Source organism: Nelumbo nucifera, chromosome 1 (genome assembly GCF_055504915.1).
Source record: "Nelumbo nucifera cultivar China Antique chromosome 1, China Antique-T2T, whole genome shotgun sequence".
NCBI classification, from domain to species: Eukaryota; Viridiplantae; Streptophyta; class Magnoliopsida; order Proteales; family Nelumbonaceae; genus Nelumbo; species Nelumbo nucifera.
This window is the reverse complement of record NC_142649.1, coordinates 41,608,585-41,629,476: the sequence shown is the minus strand read 5'-3', so window position 1 is coordinate 41,629,476 and position 20,892 is coordinate 41,608,585. Positions and strand designations below refer to the sequence as shown.

The following is a 20,892-nucleotide window of genomic DNA, read 5'->3' as shown; positions in this document are numbered from 1 at the left end:
AACCACCACTTCCGAGTCCTCTTCAATTATGAGTTTTCTAATATTCATCTCCCTAGCTTTCTGGACACCTTCCATAACTGCGTGGATCTCAGCTCTGAGAGAGTCACCCACTCCAATTGGGCTTGAGAACATGGAAGAAAAAATCCCACTCTCATCCCTAAAGACACCCCCAATATCTGATTTTCCGGGGTTCCCTTTGCTACTTCCATCAAAGTTTAGTTTTATGAAACCGACAGGTGGGGGAATCTAAGATACACTCATCCTTGCTTTAGTCTAGGTACAACTAGCAATCTCACCCCACTTCCTCAGCATGCCATCCATTGTATATTCTGTGAATAACTCTAGGGACTTCATCCATTGAATAACCCTTATGTGGATCAGGGCCCTTAACTCTTCAACACCTATCTCTACATCAGAGAAGATTCTGGAGTTTCTTTTTTCCCATAAAGACTAGCATACTGCTGCCCTCTCCACATAGTCCTTCCCCTTTTCATACGCCACCTAAAGAAAGTGTTAGACAGTTGTATGCCCTTAGCTTCAATCAGAATTATGTACATTATGAATTTATTGTAAATGAATAAAGTACACATTTGATTCATGTTCCTGTAGTGTGTTTCTGTATAATACCCTTAAACTGGACACTTAATGAGACTTGTGTTAGTTTAGAATGTTCACAGCCATTGGGTAAGTCTGGGGAGATTTATCCTACCAAGGCTGACACTGGTGTGCGGCCAACTGTTGGGGTGGTTTGTCTCAGCTACCAGGGTGAGACTCGAAGCACATGCAGTGTATGATTAATAGAACCTTTGAACCGGACCAGATTTTCAGTATTGCCCTGGACCTTGGAGATAGATGGGCAAAACTGGAAAGTTACACCTAACCCCTAGACTCGATTATGATACTACATTAGGTGTCAGATTGGGCTGTCTTTGATGTACCAATCAGTGAGATCCTTGGTGGGGGTCAAAACTTGGGTATGTTGGGACAGTCCGAGAATTCATCTAAGTGGGTGATCATAGTGACAGAATCAACCCCTTTGTCGGACAAAGGTAATGATCGGGGATGCACTCTCCATGATGGAAACCAAGACTGCCGGCAGCTGATTTCAATTGTTGAGATTTTGTTTTGCAAAATATATTTATATATATATATATATATATATATATATGTTATGGTTTCGAAATGATTTGCAAAAGGTTTTAATTCTCGGGATCCATGTAAGCGGAGAGTGCAACACTGTTCCTTGCAGTCGAGGGAGAGGTCCTCCCTTGTCGGGCAGTGTTTGATCATTATGGGTTGAGAGGTTAAGTGTAAGACCATTGAGGATAATACCTGATGGGTTAATCTTGCATCTGCCCACAAGTCCCTAGGTGTTACAAGGTGGCTTGGCCTAGGGACCACTTAGGGTAAGTGATGAGCCCATAAGATGGGTTTCAGGGGGTGCACTGTCCATAACAGTGTATTCGGCCAGGCCTTGTAACAAAGGCTAGGCTGAACCCATGTGGCTGATGTGTAGATCAATGTTTGGGTCCCACACCATACAAGGAAGCCCAACTGGGCAACAGTTTGGAAGGCTAAGTGAGTACATAACCTTAAATGGGCCTTAAGCCCATTTCGAATTGGGCTGATTTGATCAGTCAATTAAAGGGGGTGAATTCTGAGATGGATCAGTTGATAGGATTGGGCCTAGACCTTATCCACTTAGAGAGTCCAAGATTTAAATGAGATTTATATCTGGAAGCCTCCTAATTAGATTAGGAGATGACTGATTTGATCTGCAGATAAGATAAGGGTTATCCCTTATCACTTAAAGGGACTTCTAATCCAAATATGATTTGGATTAGCAACTCCTAATGGGATTAGGAGCTGATCCCTTTAAGATTATGAAAGAAGAAAGGGGCGGCAACAGTTAGTGGTTGATGTTCAATTTTCTTCAGAGCTGAAAATCACAAGAAGAGAGATTTCTGCACCCTGCGAATTCTCTTTTGCCACCTCCTTCCTGCTGCTGCCATCACCTTCAGTTCGTTCTCCAGTTCTTGGGAGAAATCAAGATTTGATCTTGATTCCAATCTTTTGGGAAAAGATTGGTTGGAGCTGTACTCACAAGCCATCCAGTTGATTCTTGTGAAGGGTCAAGTTCTTTTGGAAGAACATTGCTGATTCTGCTCCATCCTGCACTGCGCCATCTTCAGTGGGAGCAGATTTTGGATCCTTCCTTGGGCGTGAATACCTCCATTTGGAGATACTGTTTCTCCGTATCAGGTACATCCTCCCTCCTATTCCTTTTGGTTCAGATCTGGTTTGGTTCTTGATTCAAGATTGATCATTGAAAAACATGTTTTTCTAAATAAAGGGAATTCGATTCCTTGCAAAGATGGGAGAAATTTTGAAATTCGCCCTATCTATTCTGCAAGACTTGGGCGTCCATGTGATGGATATCCCATCCCTTCAGAAAGGAGCAAAAAGGCCTTGCAAATTTGATGGAGACAATTTGTTCAAGAACAGAGTCCCGCCAGAGATTGAAAGGAAGGCCAATAAGCTTCAACTGGGTGCACCCATCTTGGACTGCAACTTCATTACAGCTTGGACTCCAGTTCTGGACCTGTATAAGGCCACCGTCCACAGCCAGTGCTTTGAAGCTTACCTCTTGGTCACCTACATCAAGAACGACCTTATTTTCTGTAAACGGGATTAACATTGCTTCATTGCCAATACCTAACTCCCCTGCAACTGCATTCAATACTTCCTTCCAGTCTTTGACTCCCTTATCAACCACTAAGACCATTCTTTTTTTCCATTCATCCATCCCTGCTCCTACCCATATTCTCTAGTGATTTGAAGAGCATACAACGACCAAACCAGGAGACCTAGAGCCTTGTGTGTTAACACTCCCAGTAGTCTCACCATACCTCCCTCCTCCTGGGTCTTCCTGCCTTGACCCTTGGACTTCTTACTAGATGCCTTCACTTCCTCTGTCTTCTTTCTAGCTGAGGAAACAAGGAAAGCTTGCAACTCATCCATGAAAGCCATCCACCCTCTCTACCTTTTCCCTTCTGGTACACAGACCATTTGTTTTCCATTTTTACCAAAAAACTCAGTCACAGTTATGAACCAACCTTTGCAGTTCCTTTTTAGTTCAATTGCAAAGGTCTTACTAGGAACTGACATAGAGTTTTTCTAGCCTTCCTCCTTACATGAGTGAATAGCACCATCAACAAAACCTTTCACCCATGCTATAACCTCCTTCGTCATCAATATTGTCGCCCTGTTACTCTCTCTGATCTTCAAGATACTTTTACCTTCTTCAAACTTGAAACTCTTTGCTTCAATCAGAACCTCCGACCTCTATCTTCCAACTTCTGTAAAGTCCTTCTCACCCATCTTCCTTCAGAAAAAATCTTTTTTTAGATTGCAATATGCTACTCCGTGACATTACAATATTAATAAAATGCTTGTTTATCTACCATGATGCAAGCATATATCGGTGATCAATCCCGAATTAGTTATTTTAATTTCCTAACTCTCCTAAGATCTCCCCATTTACAAAATACTATGATATCGTCTGCAAATTGGAGGTGAGTAACTGCAAATTGGAGGTAAGAAATCGTGCTTTCTCCTAACCCCTTTCCCTCTTTTATTAAAGTGGAGATTACATGAATGCCCCTAATAGGGTGGTTGTTAATAATAACAAGAGAAACAAAAGAAATAATAGCAACAAAAGGGGCCTAAGGCCCATAATAACTAAAGCCCACAACAATAAAAATAAAGAAATAAAGAAAGGGACAAACTAGGGAGCAATTTGGCCCAATATCTGAACACTCCCCCTCAATCTAAGCATGGATATTCATGCCCAACTTGCATATATAGTGTTGCAACTTAGCCTTAGGAACTCCCTTAGTGAGAATATTTTCTAACTATTCTTTTGAAGTAGCAAATGGTAGACAAACTTCTCCAAATGCTACTCTCTCCCTTATAAAATATCTATCTACCTCAATATGATTGGTTCTATCATGCTAAATGGGGTTGTGAGCTATACTTATAGTAGCTTGGTTATCATAAAACAACATAATTGGTTTGCCATAACTAATTCCCAGCTAGACCTGTTCATGGGTCGGGCCGGGCTTTCTCTCTTCATTAATAGATTTTTTTAAGGCCCGAACCCGAGCCCGGCCCGACCATTGGGCCTACAACTTGGGCCTGAGCCCGGCCCTCATAAAAAGCCCGAAGCCTGGGCCTGGGCCCGAAGTCTAAAGCTCATGTTGCTGCTATTGTTGAAGCGACTGAGCAGAGAGAGAGAGAGAGAGAGAGAGAAGTCACTAAGAAAAAAATAAAAAATGTATATATTAAATTATTAATATATATATATATGTATATATAAATTAGTTGGGCCGGGCTTTTTTGACAAATCCCGAGACTGGCTCGAAACAACTACATGTCCAAGCCCGACCGGGGTGCAGGTCGAGCCGGGTCGGGCCGTCGGGCTACCCGGCCCATGAACAGGTCTATTCCCAACTCTCCTAGCAATGATCTAAGCAATAGCAATTTTGATACCTCATGAGTCATTGATACCTCATGAGTCATTGCTCTTTATTCTACTTTTGTTGAAGATCTTGCCACAACACTTTCTTTCTTCTCCAAGAAACTAAATTACTAGCAACGAGGGTACTATATCTAGGTGTAGACCTCCTGTCATCAATGCTACCTGCCCAATTTGCATTTGTATATGCCTCTATCCTCCTATGTCCATGGTTAGCAAATAAAAGACCTCTCCCTAAAGATCCTCCAAATAACATAATATCCTTTTAGCAGCACCCAAATGAGTCTCTAGGAGCGTGCACAAATTGGTTGATAACACTCACTACATAAGATATATTAGGCTGCACCATACATAGGTATAACAACTTCCACACAAGCCTCTGAAACACACTCCTATTAGATAATAACTCCCCATCTATGGTAGATAACTTGTGATTTGCATTAATAGGTGTGGGAGCAGGTTTGGCACCAAATTTACCTGTCTCAGTTGTTAAATCCAGCACATATTTTCTTTGTGAAATAAAGATCCCATCTTTCGACCTTGCCACTTCAATACCCAAGTAGTGTAGTGCACCGAGGTCTATAATTTCAAATTCAGTATTGACAAAATGTTTAAGTTTCCCAATCTCCTCGACATCATCTCTAATAACAACAATGCCATCAACAAAAACAATGAGGATAGTAACTAAGGAATCTCTCCTCTTCACAAAGAGGGTGTGATTGGATTGGGTCTAAACATAGCCAACCCCAACAAGGGCATTACGAAACCTCTCAAACAAAGCTTGTGGAGATTGTTTGAGCCCATAGAGAGATTTTCTCGATTGACAAACCTTCCTTGCTAATTCCTTACCATACATGCTAAGAGAGAGAGACATACACCCTTAATGAAGGTCACCATTCAAAAACACTTTTTTCACATCAAACTGATATAAAGGCCAAGACAAAGAAGCCATCATAAGAGAACTCGAATAGAATCCATTTGGGCAACGGAAGGCCGGGGGCGGAGCCCCAGGACCCTCGTGCCACGCCTCTCGAGGGAAGCCCAAACAAGTCCATGTTATGTGTTAAATTCTTAGTTCTCACACAAAAAAATTATGAATTTATAATTTTAATTGCTTTTTAAGTAAATATTTTATTAGGATGAATGAATGAACATTAGCCCAAACAATTCCGAGAACCCCCTATTTGCTAATGTTGTTCATTCATTCATCATAATAAAATATTTCTTAAAAAGCAATTAAAATTATAAATTATTATTTTTTGTGTGAGAACTAAGAATTTAACACCTAACATGGACTTGTTTGGGCTTGCATCGAGGGGTGTGGCACAAAGGCGGCTCGTAGAATCAGGAATGTAATATGCTTTACATTACATTAGCTACTTGAAGTAATGCAATTGAGTGACAAAAGAGCTTAGAGGTTTTACATGCTTGAAAATGTTTTATATGGTTGATTTTATTTTTAAATTCTCATTTGAATATGCTTTACATTTTATGTTTATGTATTTTAATTTTAGATAATAGTTTTTTTAAAACATTTATTTTAAAATTTAAGTTTATATTTTTTATTAATATTATGTTTAATATTTTTTTTGAATTTTTGGAATTTGTTTTTGAATTTTCTAACATATTTTTTTTTATTTTTATCATTTTTTGTATTTTTGTGCCTTGCGCCGACTCCTATGCTTTTTTTGCGCCTTGTGCTTTTAAATCATTGATGGGAGCAACGATTTCCAAGTAATCAACCCATACTCTTGAGTATAACCCTTGGCAACTAGCCTTGCTTTATACCTCTCAGTTGAAGACAAAGGACAGTGATTTGTGGAACTTTAACAATGAAAAAAAACTGTTCTTATGGCTGGGTAGGGACATTGAGATTCAGTACAACTGGGTGAAGAAAGAGTGCCAACTCATTTGCGGATGGGTTGGCCAAGCAAGGAGTGAATAGGGAGTCTGTTTTTTGGGCTAGTTTTTAATCTTTTCTCTTTGCACTCCCTTTGTTTTCTGTTTTTGGGGAGCTAAGATATTTTATATCCCCTTTTGTATCCATATTCCCTCTTTTCTTTTAATTTAATGAAGCTGGTGTTATTGATAAAAAAAAAACAACCTCCCACATGTTATTCTTACAAAGTGCTTCCATTTTGACTCTCATTGAATCCCTCCATTATAGTTTAGATAATGCTTCTAACACATTTTGGGTATGGGTTAAGAAGAAACGGAGGCTAAAAAACAATAATAATAGATAGCAAGCCATAAGGTGTTTAGAAATACAATGTGCATTTATGCTTACCTTTTCATATGGAATTGGGAAGGTCAGTGTTTGGTATAGTGGGTGAAGGCAAGTGTTTGGTATAGTGGGTGAAGGCAAGCTAGAAAGTATTGGATCCATCGCCTCATATGTGATGGGAGGTCCAAGAGGCTCTTGTGATGGCAGGGGAACAACTTGCCCATGTGTATACTGAAGTATCAGATGGGTGGTAGACAAAGGAAGACTTGTAAGGGGAGAAGAAAGACATGAGAGGAGGAAGGAACCGGAACCAGAGAAGAAGGAACTAAAGAACTAGGAATAGCTAGTGACTCCTAGAGATGTCACCAGGAATAAGAGCGGGAAGTGGAATATCAAAAAGAGGAGACTTCTCCCTATGAGAAGGAACTGGATAGAAAGGAGATGACTCAACAAATGTGACATCCATGGAAACAAACCAGGTGCCACTAAGAGGATCATAACAGTGGTAACCCTTCTATGTGGAGTCATAACACCCAAGAAAGATACATTTCCTGCTAAGGAATACTTTGTGAACTAGGAATATGCACATAGCAAGTATAACCAACACTTTGAAAGGGATAGAGAATATATCCTCATTGAGGAAAAGAAGACTAAAAGGATATTTGAATCCAAGGACCTGTTGAGCACAAATGATTAATCAAATAAGTTGTTGTAAGAACAACATCTCCCCAATATTTTATAGGAACATGGGAGGCAAACAAAATGCTTCTGGCAAGAACAAGTCCAAGGTCAACAAGATAGGTAGACAAGAGCTACCCCATTTGTTGAGGGGTGCGAGGACAAGAGCTTTGATGAATAAGTCCAAAGTCAACAAGATAGATAGAAAGATCATTCTCAAAGTATTCCTTAGCATTATCGGATCGAAGTACTTTGGTACGAGTTTTAAATTGAGTGAGAACAAGTTCATGAAATTGTCTTATTAACTTTGGGACCTCATCACAAGAACACACCAAGTAAATTCATGTATATTTGGAAAAAAACATCAATAAACAAAATGAAGTATTTATAACCACCCATAGAAGGTATATGGTATGGCCCCCACACATCAATGTGCACAATATCAAAAGGAAATTTGGATCTTTTATTATTTAAGGCATAAGAATTTCTAGAATGCTTTAATAACTGACACTATAGACTAGAAAGACTAACACTTTTAAACAACTTAGGGAATAAAACATGCAAAGAGGAAAAGGACAAATGGCCAAAATGAAAATGACATAACATAATTTTATGAAAAGACTCAAACACAATTGACACCAAAGCCATCATTTGTGATGATAACTTGTTCTTTTTAGGCACGTCAAGCAGGTATATCCTATTCACCTCATGGTCACTCCTAATAACCTTCTGAGACTTCAGGTCTTGGAAAACCCAATATGTGGGAAAAAAAGGTTATACAACAATTCAATGACTTAGTCAAATTACTAACAGAAAGAAGGTTGTTAAGTTTAGGTACATGGAGGACAGAGGGCAAGGTAAGTAGGGGTGATCATGGGTCAGGTTGGGTTAGGTTTACCACTAATGTAAGGGCTTTAACCTATTCCCGAGCCTGACCTAGCCTGCTCCTGGGCCTAGATTGTAAGCCCAAGCCTGGCCTTACATGGGCCAGGGCCTGGCTTACAGGCTTTCTGGGCCTAATGAGTATTGAGTTTGGGGCTATGACATCCAATAATAAAAATTTATTTAATTATTTAAATTTTAAATTAAATAAAATGTAGTAAATGTAAAAGGGATTATAGCTGATAAGGGCAACTTTTGGGCCCTAATATCAATAAAAGTAATACTTTTAATAAAATTTCAAAAATAGGTTAACTTTTTAAAAATAATATCAAATAAGGGCAAAAACACTGTTCATCTTCTTCCTCTTTGCAAACCATTCATCAGCGTCGTCGCCCGCCGCCACTTTCTGCCGCCTCCGAAAACCTTCGGCAACTCCTCCGCCTCCGCCCACCCCTGGCAATGCCTCCGCCCACCTCTGCCTCTGCCTCTACCCAATGCCGCCACCTCCGCCTCCAACAACATTTAACTTTTTTAATCCATTCATCATCAAACAAGAAACACATGTCACTACTTGCTTAGGTCTCTGAAACCAGTGGGATTGGTGGTGAAATCATCGATGAAGAACTCAAAGTGTATGGTTGATGAAAATAAAGGAGAGAACCCATAAAGATGAATCTTAATGCTGAAATGTTGTCTGTCTTACAAGTTTGGCCACTGTCAACTATTTCTGCAACCTGCCCGAACATCAAGCAAGGGAAGAAAAATGTGATGAGAGCTGCAACAGAGAAAGAGATTAATTGGCAATCGTTCTTAAGTTTTCTTTCAAGAAAGCAAATTGATGTAAAAATTAAGAAGAAAGAAGATCCTTACTATTGGTGGGATTGTCCTTGCAGTCAAATAGCTCGGTCTTCCAGCCTACTTTAGTGGGGACCGTTGGGTATTGCACTACCGGAATACCAGGTTGTGGTGGTGGTAGTTGTGGTCCTGGTGGAGTCTTGTAGGGGGACTGTGGCTGTGGTGGGTATTGAGGTTGTGGACTTGGCGGAGGGAACTGCACCATCTGAGACTGAGGAGGGAATTGCTAGGGACTGGCCTGGGGAATGTTGTTTGCTGGAGATGCCTGAGGTGGGTAGGAGGCTGGCTGAGCAGGAGGATATGTCAGGTTCTGTGGTGGGTAGGAAGCTGGCTGAGAAGGAGGATACGTCGGCTTCTGTGATGGATAGGTTGCTGGCTGAGGCTGAGGCTAGTACGTGGGGTTTTGTGGTGGGTACTGTGCTGGTTGATACTGAGGGTTTTATGGAGGGTATTGTGTTGGCTGAGGAGCAGGTGGTGGTTGATCGAACTGTGGTTGCATTGTTGAATCATTTTCCGACAGTGGGTAAGATGGTTCCTGCTGGTATGTATTGTCGAGAGGTATCTTCTCCGGTTGTGGATCTTCTCCTTGGGGACAACCCATTGGCTATTTGGCTTCTCCCTCTTGGTTCCTCAGAGATTCCAACTCACACAGAGAGAGAGAGAGAGCAACTTATGGGTTGTATAAGCGGAGAAGAGATGCATCTGATCAACCCATTCCAGTAACAGAATGATAATGGACTAATGCTTGGTTTATGTATAATTAATTCTAAAGTCTGCATACAATACAACACTAACTAAAGTCTACGGCAAATAAAGTTTAAAAAAGTTCGAGCTGAGGTGGGCAAAGGTGGCAGCGGAGATGGAGGCGAAGGTGGGCGGAGGCGTTGCCAGAGGTTGCTGGAGGCGGCGGCGGGTGACGGCGCTGATGAATGGTTTGCAAGAGGAAGAAGATGAACAGTGTTTCTGCCCTTATTTGATATTATTTTTAAAAAGTTGACCTATTTTTGAAATTTTATTAAAAGTATTACTTTTATTGATATTAGGGCGCAAAAGTTGCCCTTATCAGCTATAATCCCAATGTAAAATGGCACAAGCCCAAGTTAAATTGGGCTTAGCTAAGCTTTGGGCCTACTTACAAAAAAGGCATGGGCCTCATTTGATTCTTAGAGTTGGTTTGGCTTGGCTTACCTATCCTTTTATAGATGAAGTCAAGACCTTTATTCCCATTCTTGAGCAATGTGGGACTTGGAACAACACTAAATAGTGAGTGCTACCATTGAGTGTTTTTCCAATCCCATATTGCTCAAGCAATGAGAATGAAGGCCTTGCATAGGAGGATAATTCACATACTTGAGTTAGCTCAAGTGTTCACACATGTATTGACATGGGTCAACTTATTAATATTTATTTATATGTTAATACTTAAAATTATATCTTATATAAAATAATAAGCATTTATTATAAAATAAAATATACTTGTATTTATGTAACATATAATGTAATGCAATATATATGTATATATTATATAATGTATAATTAAAAATATGTATTATATTATATTGCAAGCCGGGTCGGGCTTGAAGTGATGGGCCCAAGCCCAACCCAGAATTTCTCAGGCTTGATGCGGGCCTGGGCCGGGCCGGGCTTGCACACAAAAACTTGGGTCCAGGCCCAGAAATTTGTGGGCTGGGTTGGGTCGGGCTGGCCCAAGAATGATCACCCCTAAGGGTAAGGGTCTCTGTGGCTCTAATGTCTCTCTTTCCAAAAATAGGAGCAAGAGAGCCATTGACATGGGAAATCTTATCTCAGCCAGTAAAAGCTGATAGGAACAAAAAAAGATTAGGTATACTAGTCATGTGATTAGATGCACCAGAATCAATAATACGAGGGATACAATGACTACCTAAGAAGGATGCATGATTACTAGTGGCACAAGTACTTGACTGGGCAAAGGCTGTAGATGCTGAATTGTCTGTAGAGTTAGAGCTAACTTCCCTTTCCAAGTGATTTAGAAGTTTCCCATACTTTTCAAATTCAGCTCTCACAACTGCTAGTTGCTCAACAATATAGACTTCTCCTCACTAGGCCTCTTCTCACTATTTTCTATAATGGTTGCATTAGCATTTCCACCCTTTTTGTTATTTTTTAACCTCTCTGGCATCAAATGGGGATGAAGTTTCTTGCAAGTATCTCTAGTATGCTTAGGCTTCTTGCATTAATCACATATGGCTGCCTTCTCCTTCTTATCCTCACTACCCTTTGGCTTTACACTAGCATTAGTAAAATGGTTAACGCTTGCTAATGCTAGTGTTAGCATCTTCACTTGGTAGGAGTGGCTGAGAGTCAAGGAGAAAGCCATGGATCTTCTTTTGTTTCTCCCAGCCCCTTTCTCTCTTTCATTAGACCTATCATAATTAAAGGGGGGATTACATGAATGCCCCTAATTGGGGGGCTATTAATAATGATAAGAGAAACAAAAGAAATAAAAACAACAAAAGGGGCCTGAGGCCCATAATAACTAAAGCCCACAAAAATAAAAATAAAGAAATAAAGAAAGGAGCATCTAGGGAGCCATCCAGCCCAATATCTCAACAAGAAAGACCTTCCACAACATCATCTGACTGATTATTACTGAGTGTGAAGATCTTTGAAACTGCTAAATTTCAGAGATGGAAATTTGTTTTGTTGAAAATCTTAGTTTAATGCATTATAGGCACCACTTTTTGATGGATTCTCAGAGATTCTTTCATCATAAAGAAAAGATTTGATAGAATGAGTTTTTTTTTTTGACAGAAACAATAGATACAAGTATCTATGTTGGAGCTAAGTGAGTGGTTACTTGCAGGAACAAGGGAGACTGCACATGAAAAGCATTCAATAGCACCTGAATCCTGGGAAAGGAGTAGAAGCAGCTTTCTTGAAAGTAAAAGGAAAACAAAGATAGTTATAGGATAATCAAGGTTTGGCATGATTTTATTCATTTGTGCTTTATCTCACTAAATGGAATGAGAGTTTGATGCAGGAAGAAACATTTATTTATTTATTTAAAGCTTATTCCTTTTTTTTTTCTTTTTCTTTGACATATGGTTGGGATCTGATACAAAGAAGACGTGTAAAATGGGATTATATGGACCACTAATGTGTTCACTCTTGATTGGGTTATGTAGCCCATTGTATTCGTCTTGTCTGTAGCAGATTCGGAGTCTTTGAGATGACCTTATTTATCTACTGATATTTCATTTCCAATGTCCTCCCAGGCACATACTTGGCTTGTATACCACATCCCAAATTTTCTTAACAACGTGAAAATGGGTGGCACGTTGGGGAAGGGTGACTCACCTAGAAAGGGTTGGACTCCAGAAACAAAGCTTGAGGCAAAAATGGTAGAAGCAATGCAGAGGAGGGCATCCAAAGGATGTGTCATGAAATCATTTGACAGCATAGTCTTGAAATTCCCAAAAATTGACGAGAGTTTTAGAAACTGCAAGACCATTTTTGAACAATTTGGTAAGTATCATTTTCCAGTTTATAGATGCCTTCTTAGTTTGTATTTTTCAAATTTTGGAAATTGAACTGTAGCTAGCAAGGACACTGCCTGAGATTTCTGTAGCAGATAGACTTGTCAGGTCAGATGATAGGAAACAACAAAGCTTCATTTATCCTTTGTTTTTCTGTTTGGATTACACAACCACTGTTTTATTGTTTATTTTGGCCTGTTCACTTTGATGCATTTCCATTATCATAATTTGGCTATATTACACCTCTGTTTGTCAGGTTTTCTATGGCATTTTATCACTAACTAAAGTGATGGAAACTCATTTGAATTATATAGTTTCTTCATACATGTTTTGATGCAGATGAAATCCAATTACACTGAAGATGCCTAATCTAACAGTTTTTTGTGTTCATATCCCCCTTCCTCCTATGACAGATGAGGATTCAAATGGTGCAATAGATCCAGAGGAGCTGAAGCATTGCTTCCACAAATTGGAGATATCTTTTACAGAGGAAGAGATCAGTGACCTCTTTGAGGCGTGCGATATCCACGAGAATATGGGAATGAAGTTTAATGAGTTCATTGTTCTCCTCTGCCTTGTCTATCTTCTCAAAGAGGATCCGGCTGCTCTCCAATTTGTATCCACTATACAATAGTTTTTTCCAACTCCCTTTTTCATCTATATTTGTTGTCTTCCATGTTTAGAATATAAAAGAGAGGTATACAAGGCGTATGCAAAGGGAACAGAGCCTTAAGCACAAACCCCAATACCAAAGGCTCTATTCCACAACTAAAAGTGCCTAGCCCTGACCCCAACACCATTGAAGTATTTTTAAGGAGTCTCCTTGCTCTTGAAGCCAAAATGATGGTATTTACCTTTTGAAGGATCTAGGAGACTAGGACTAGTGGTCACAAAGAATTCTAGGAGTGACCATCTGAATGGTAATTTCTAGCTCTCTGGATGTGATCATGTGTATGAAACAGTGAAAGAGAATCCATCTTGCAATATTCATTACTATCAGTTCTGACACAAGCAAGATCAGCTATTGCGTTTCCATAACCATGTTTCTAGAAATCAAAGATGGGGTTCCCTAATCTTGAGGCAACATTTGAAACATTGGTTGATGCATTCGTGTTCTTGGACAAGAACAGGGATGGCTATGTTAGCAAGAATGAGATGGTTCAGGCCATAAATGAAACTACTTCGGGGGAACGCTCTTCTGGACGAATAGCCATGAAAAGATTTGGTCAGTCTCTCTCTCTCTCTCTCCCTCCCTCCCTCCCTCCCCCTCCCCCTTATATGTGTGTGTGCATGTATATATATATATATATATATATATTAACACACACACACACACACACAAACCACCACCTTGTATGGTGATTATTTGATTACTTCAGAGTTCTAATTTTATAATGTAAATGTTGCCAAAAAGAAGTGCTTATTGTGGAAACTTGGCAAGTGTTTTCGGGATGAAGCTTACCTCATGAATAGAAGCCACCAAGACCTGCATGCTATCAACTAAAGTTTCAAATGAAAGAATTCAGGTCGTTTAAGGAAACTCATCAAACTACCTGACTAGCCAGACTAATTCCCTAAATGAGCATGTGTGTGTGTGTGTGCGTGCACAGAGACAAAGTCAGTTATAATTTAAATAACATAAATAATTTAAATACATAAAAATAATAAATTGAAAGAAAATATAAAAAATAATATATTCGTACCTTATTGGATTTTCTTCACTATACATTTCTAGGAGTGATAAGCTCCAATAGTTTTTTTTTTCTTTTTTTTTTTTGACTATTTGGAGCACTGACAGTGTTTCACAACTACAGTGCCAAAGTGTAAAGTGTCAGCATGGCCAGCGCCATAGTTTTTGATGTGTCAGGTTTTTTGTGGTCATAGATTTGCTGAGATAGAGTCAATCGGTTGCCAGGCCCTTCCATGTTATATCTTTTCCATCTATATATTTTATTGACTGAAAAATGAGAACTTTGGCACTCTAGGTGACCCTTGAGGGATTTGTATTCCTGTCAACCAACCTAGAACTCTTCAATTTTGTTCATTCCCTTGAAGGTTGTTTGATTTATTCCATGTGGCCCAAGATTCGAGCAAGAGTCCCAAATTCCTTATTTTGTAAGTAATATAATGGTGATCTCAGTAGTTTACATGAAGCTTGCAGGCTACCTAACCTAACCAAGTATCAATTATCTTGTTATTGCTAAACTCTTTCTTTTTTTTTTTTTTGGCTTCATGATTTGGTTATTGCTAAACTCATCTGATCCTAGTAATTTGGTCTCCACAGAAGAGATGGACTGGGATAAGAATGGAATGGTCACCTTCAAGGAGTTCCTTTTTGCTTTCACCCGTTGGGTTGGGATGGATGACATTGAAGATGAAGAAGGAGAAGAGAAAGTGTAAATAACAGAATAGATGACATCCCTATAATACTGCCTTCCTGCACTTGAAAGCTGCAAGCTAAGCTTGTCTGAGCAGTCAAATTATGATGTAAGGTCCTGGTTTGATTTCCCAATAATGGTTTTAAGTATTGATGAACATTTTGAATCAATCACATTGGTCATTCCTCTTGGGTTTGCAACAAAACTCGTGTAAATAGACTGGCGTGAACCATTGTATTTGATGCAATTATAATTAGATAATCAATCGGTGATGGTTCTGAAAAAGAATATATGATGTCTCTGGGCAGATGTTACTTGTTAGAAATTGATGTGTCATCCACAAAGGCCAACTGTTCCTGTCAAGCTCCTAATTGCAAATTGTTAATCTGAGGAAAGTAAGGGTTGTATCTCCGACTCTACATTGCTCTCAGAGTCTGTCAATGATTTGAAATGGAGATGGCCAATTATATCACTGATATGAGGTTGCTTATTTTCTATCAAATGGAACATTTGTTTTTGTAGGTATCACCCTAGGCGAACACTTGATGACTTTTACATAATTTCTATTACCGTTCTTGCTAGAATCGTGGTGCTGTGTAGGGATTTTTGCGCCATTGGTAACCCTCGTCATATTTGACTGGAGAATGAATCCCATACTAGCAACTACACCATCGCATCATTTTGTTTTTTAGTACTAATAGCATTTTGTTTGAGCTCACTATGTACCCAGTAATTATATTTAATTTAATTAATTAAAATAGGTTTAATTTGTAATTTAAAGGTCTTTATAATGACTTTTTATTTGAATTACAAAGATTAACATGGGCCCTACATCTATGAAGTGGATGCTTTTTTTTATAAGTAGCCTTGTGTCTAAAGTTGACTTTTTTTTTTAAAAAATAGAATTAACTACTCATTTCTTGTATGAGTGGATACTGATATTTTGGATACTTAAAAAGAAAAAAAAAAATAGAATGTCATGTGTATGTCTGAGGATTTTCTTGTACAAAACCAATGCATCTCATAAAATATGTTATCCATTCTTCTGCCCATCTTAATTTTGAAAACTTTTTTTGGCGTCTTAATTTTTAATAGTTGGCACCTGGTTTGGGGGATATTTCATACATAATAGTCTGGACTTATCCCTTTGTCTGTTCCTGCCACATCAAACGCAGTATGAGAGTAATGCGTCCACCAGTTACCTTGCCAGGCAGGATAGAATTCATACGTTTTCAACCCATGCAGCAAGAAGACAAGAAGGCCTGTAGATTTTATTTACATTTGCATGATCTTCCTTATTGTTTCTTTTTTATTTTGTGTGTCATCTGATGGAAATCCAACATTTTCATTAGGGATGATCCACTTTGTATTTAAATCGGGCATTCTTTATTTTAGGGTTGTTATTTTAAAACTAAACTTTTTTTCTATCTCTCTTTTAACTTTTCAAGATATGTAGAGACCCCATGCAGCTTTTTTATATCAAAATATGTAGAGACCCCAAAACAATGTAAAGTTCCGTGAACAGGTTACAGACTTACAGGTGTAACTTAAAACTTAGCTTCTGTTTGTTATATCACCGTTAATGACCATTAACAGAAGTTGTCCATCTGGGCCCTAAATTAGAGTAATAACTAGAGTGACCCTGAGAGGTCATATTACCGTCTCTTGTCGATTGTCATGTTTCAATTTTTCCTATTTAACAGTAAAAGGAAAATGAAAAGGTTGGACTCTCGATCTGCTGGTTAAGGGTGTTCACGGTTGGCTATTTTTTAAAACCAAACCAATATCATTGGGTTTTGCAATTCTTTGAACCGAAACCAAAACCAATATCACCACTTAACCGGATGATCAGTTCTTTGCTTTTTAATATTTGTAATTATAAACATACTATATATCGGTCAATTCGGTTAACCACATTTTTTTTTGTTCAATTTTCTTGATTCGGTTTCTTATGAGCACCCCCACTGCTAGTTAATGGTCACCTAAAGACCGGTGTGTCTCCAACAGTCATCAGTGTTAGCGATCAACATTGCTTTGTAACAGTTTGCATATTGCAAGATTGCTAATGGTGGGTCGCTACAATGGCACTGCAGAGAATCATCCTTCCAAAACTTCACAATGGCAGTTGGGATTTGGGAAAATCGAGAGAATGAGAGAGTGTTAAAGGTGGAAGAAGAAAAATAAGCAAGAGGCATGGCGAATGAGAGTTGCCTTCGTCGGGTCATCACCACAGGCGTGAGGCGTTATCGTGGGCGTTGCTGTTGCCTGTTGTTGTACCGGATGTCGGTGCCATCCGGTACAAGGTCTCAGTTAGATACATTGGCCAAACCACACTTAGCAGTACAGTTATCTGTGGTCTTTTCCTGGACGCCGGAAGCTTGATACATTGTGGTCTTGTTGAGTTCCATTATGTATCAAATAAGTTCTTCTTTGGAGAAAGACCACCGGATGCAAATTAATGTTTCAGTTTTCAGAATATTAATTAGGAGGCCTGAGGCCTCTTTGCATGTGGAGATCAGCTTTTAATGGAAATTAGGCATTTACATACATGGTGCAATATTTCTGCCTAGGTTGTTTGTGCCGATGAGGCTTGCTGTTTCTGTTTTCCACTGATCTTCTGCTACCCACTGGCTGTTCCCACATCCTTACCCCCACGGGACATTACAGCTGCGCATTGGGATTCTCTCTCTTTTTGTTATTCATTGGGTGATTTCCCATGATGTCGTGTGGGTAGAGATGTGGGAACAATTTCTGAGTAGAAGATCCCAAGTGCTTAGTACCACTGATCTGCTATCCACAGGATATTCCCACATTCCCCTATCCACGGGGTATTACAGCTGTGCATTGGGAATATCCTTAATGACTGCCCTTGGAGAATGTATCTGGGAGGAGGCTGCTTTGGAAGGATGCATTCTTCGAAAAAAGAAAGAAAGAAGGAAATAAAAAGAATTCTTCGTCAACCTTTTCTCTCAGAGAAAGATAATAACGCAATTAATTAAGCAGTCATCGTTTCGTTGCTGTATTGCAAGATTGCCAATGGCGGATAGCTACAATGGCCTTCAGTTAAAGATAAGTGCAAAGCAAGATTGCTAGTGGCATAGTGGCATTGCAGAGACAATCATACACCAAATGTCATTGCAGATGGAACTCATCATTTGAAAATTGAAGGTGTAGCACTGCAGCCACTAATTTCAAAATGTAGACTCTTCCCACGAACTAGGATCATGACTGATCATATAGAACAACCGTTAGAGATAAATTATAGATAAAAAGTCAAATCCATGCTTTAAGTGGAGATGGAGTGACATAAATGTGGTGGCGATCGAATTCTTTGGCGGGTCTCTAAAGTCTAAACTAGTTAGTCAGCCACCGTTTTGGCATTATATTGTTGTAGGAGACAAAGTGGAAAAAACATTACCTGCGACGACCTGCAGGGTCACAGAACAACTCAATGATCCCCAGTGATTATTGAACACGCCAGTGTGTGGTGAGAAAGATAAACATCACGTAAAACCGGTGCTTGATTAACACACTGGCATGTTCAAAAATCACTGCAAGGTAGTTGAGTTGCTCTACGTATGGGATTTGGTCGAATCCAGTCCAATCCAATATTGATTCATTTACAAATGGATTAGACCAAATTCAGTCCAAATCAAGTCCAGCCCGGTCTAAATAAAATGCAAATAGGTCAGATTGGGTCTAATATATATAATCCAAATTAAATCAAACACCAAAATAACATAAAAAATTTAGAAAATATATTAAAAAAACTACAACACCTACTACAATCCAATCGCCCAATTAAAATGCAAAAAGATCAAGCTTGGTCCAATCCAATCCAAAGTGAATAAATAAAAGTACTTTTCTAAAAGTGCTTTTGTAAAAGTACTTTTGTAAAGTACTTTGATAAAAGTACTTTGACAAAAGTGCTTTCATAAAAGTGCTTTTGTAAAAGTACTATTATAAAAGTACTTTCATAAAAGTGATTTTATAAAAAAACTTTGGTAAAAGTGCTTTCATAAAAGTACTTTTATAAAACTGCTTTTACTAAAGTGCTTTCATGTAAAAGTATTTTTTGTAAAAATTTTTCCATAAAAGTACTTTACCTTTCATAAAATTACTTTTATAAAAGTGTTTTTCATAAAATTACTTTCATAAAAGTGCTTACATAAAAGTACTTTCATAAAAGTGTTTTTATGTTGGCTTCAGTTTTGATTGGTTTCAAATTGGACAAGGGTTTGGCCTCATGATCAGATTATTGGGAATTTGGTTTAGGTCCAATTCAGACCAATAAGAATATGGACCAACTTATTTTGGATTGGCCTAATCTAATATATATAACGAATCGTCCAAACCCGATTTGATAAGTTTGGATCGGTTTTGGATTGGTCCATTGACACCCCTAATCACAGATAATGTTTGCTCGAAAAGAAATGTATGAGCCATAAGAGAACAAGAACAGGGATGCAGACAGCAAGAGAAGAGAGGGAAAGAGGAGAAAGGACCCCTTTTGAATGTTGTCACATACAAAGAGTAGAGCTATAAAACTGGTCTGGCAACTTGGGGCCTGACACAACCTCGCACAACTAGGGTTGGGCTAGCCACGACATGTAACCCTAGGCCTTGTTGGGAGGATGGGTTTGAAGCCAGTACGACATGGTCCAGATAAAAGCCAACATGTACCAAACTATCTATGAGAATATATCCATTGGGACCCCCAATGATGTAGGGTTCGGCTATCCATATGATGGATCTATCATCCATTCAGTGGTATCAGAGCCATGGTTCAAATCTTGAACCGAAATAGATCAGATCTGAACCTGCGCAAATGGGCAGAAGGCGTTCTTTTTCGGTTCAAGATTTGAACCATGGCTCTGATACCATTGAAGGGATGAAAGATCCATCATATGGATAGCCGAACCCTACATCATTGGGGGTCCCAATGGCTATATTCTCATAGATAGGCTGGTGCGTGTTGGCTTTTATCTGGACCATGTCGTACTGGCTTCAAACCCATGTGAGAATCACATTCCCTGCTTTAGAAAATCTGCATTTTCAAGGATCAATCCTAAACCTAAACCGAACCAGATCTGAAACCAAAAGGTAGGAAAGGGATATACCTGATACGGAGTAGCAATAACTCCCAACGAAGGTGTTCACGCCCAAGGAAAACTCCAAAGACTACTCCCACTGAAGATGACACAGTGTAGGGTGGAGTAGAATCAGCAGGTTCTTCACAAGAACCAAATCCTTCAACAAGAATTCGAAGGAGGGTATGTGAGCACAACTTCATATCAGTTTTTCTCCAAAAACTAATATCAAGAACTCTTCTTGATCACTCCTACAGAGGAGAACAAACTGGCAATGGCAGCAGCAGGAGGAGGGCGCAAGAGCAGAAGATGGCGCAGTCTTACAGTAGCTGTCTTCTCTCTTTCTGTGATTTGAAATCTATAGTGATGAGATGAATGGATGTTCACCCTCCTCCTCCTTTTATAGCCTTAAAGAGAGCTCCTAGTCTCATTAGGAGTTTCCTAATCCAAATCTGTATTTGGATAAGGACTTCTCTTTAAGAGATAAAGATAAACCCTTATCTTACCTGTAGATTAGATCAGCCCCACCTAATCTTATTAGGAGTTTCCAAATCCAAATCTGTATTTGGATTTGGACTCTCTGAGTGGATAGGGATAATTCCCTATCCTATCTGCTGATCCAAATCTCAGATTCGCCCCCTTCTTTAACTAATCAAATTAGACCAGTTCGAATTGGGCTTTAGGCCCATTAAGCCTATGTGCTCACTAACCTTCCAAACTGCTGCCCAGT

At 39.1% G+C, this 20,892-nt stretch overlaps 1 protein-coding gene across 5 annotated transcripts in view; it reads left to right on the top strand.

Annotated features, from left to right (window-relative positions):
- LOC104588545 (Calcium-binding EF-hand family protein) overlaps positions 1 to 15,357 on the top strand; it is a 29,884-nt gene extending 14,527 nt beyond the window's left edge. For all 5 annotated transcript variants that reach the window (XM_010246513.3, XM_010246510.3, XM_010246512.3 and 2 more), the window contains 5 exons: positions 12,022 to 12,136; positions 12,434 to 12,683; positions 13,108 to 13,310; positions 13,745 to 13,919; positions 14,979 to 15,357. In XM_010246513.3, the coding sequence (XP_010244815.1) occupies positions 12,485 to 12,683; positions 13,108 to 13,310; positions 13,745 to 13,919; positions 14,979 to 15,094 (693 nt within the window). In that variant the 5' untranslated portion in view covers positions 12,022 to 12,136; positions 12,434 to 12,484 and the 3' untranslated portion in view covers positions 15,095 to 15,357. The remainder of the gene's footprint in view (positions 1 to 12,021; positions 12,137 to 12,433; positions 12,684 to 13,107; positions 13,311 to 13,744; positions 13,920 to 14,978) is intronic.
- The last annotated feature ends 5,535 nt before the right edge of the window (positions 15,358 to 20,892 follow it).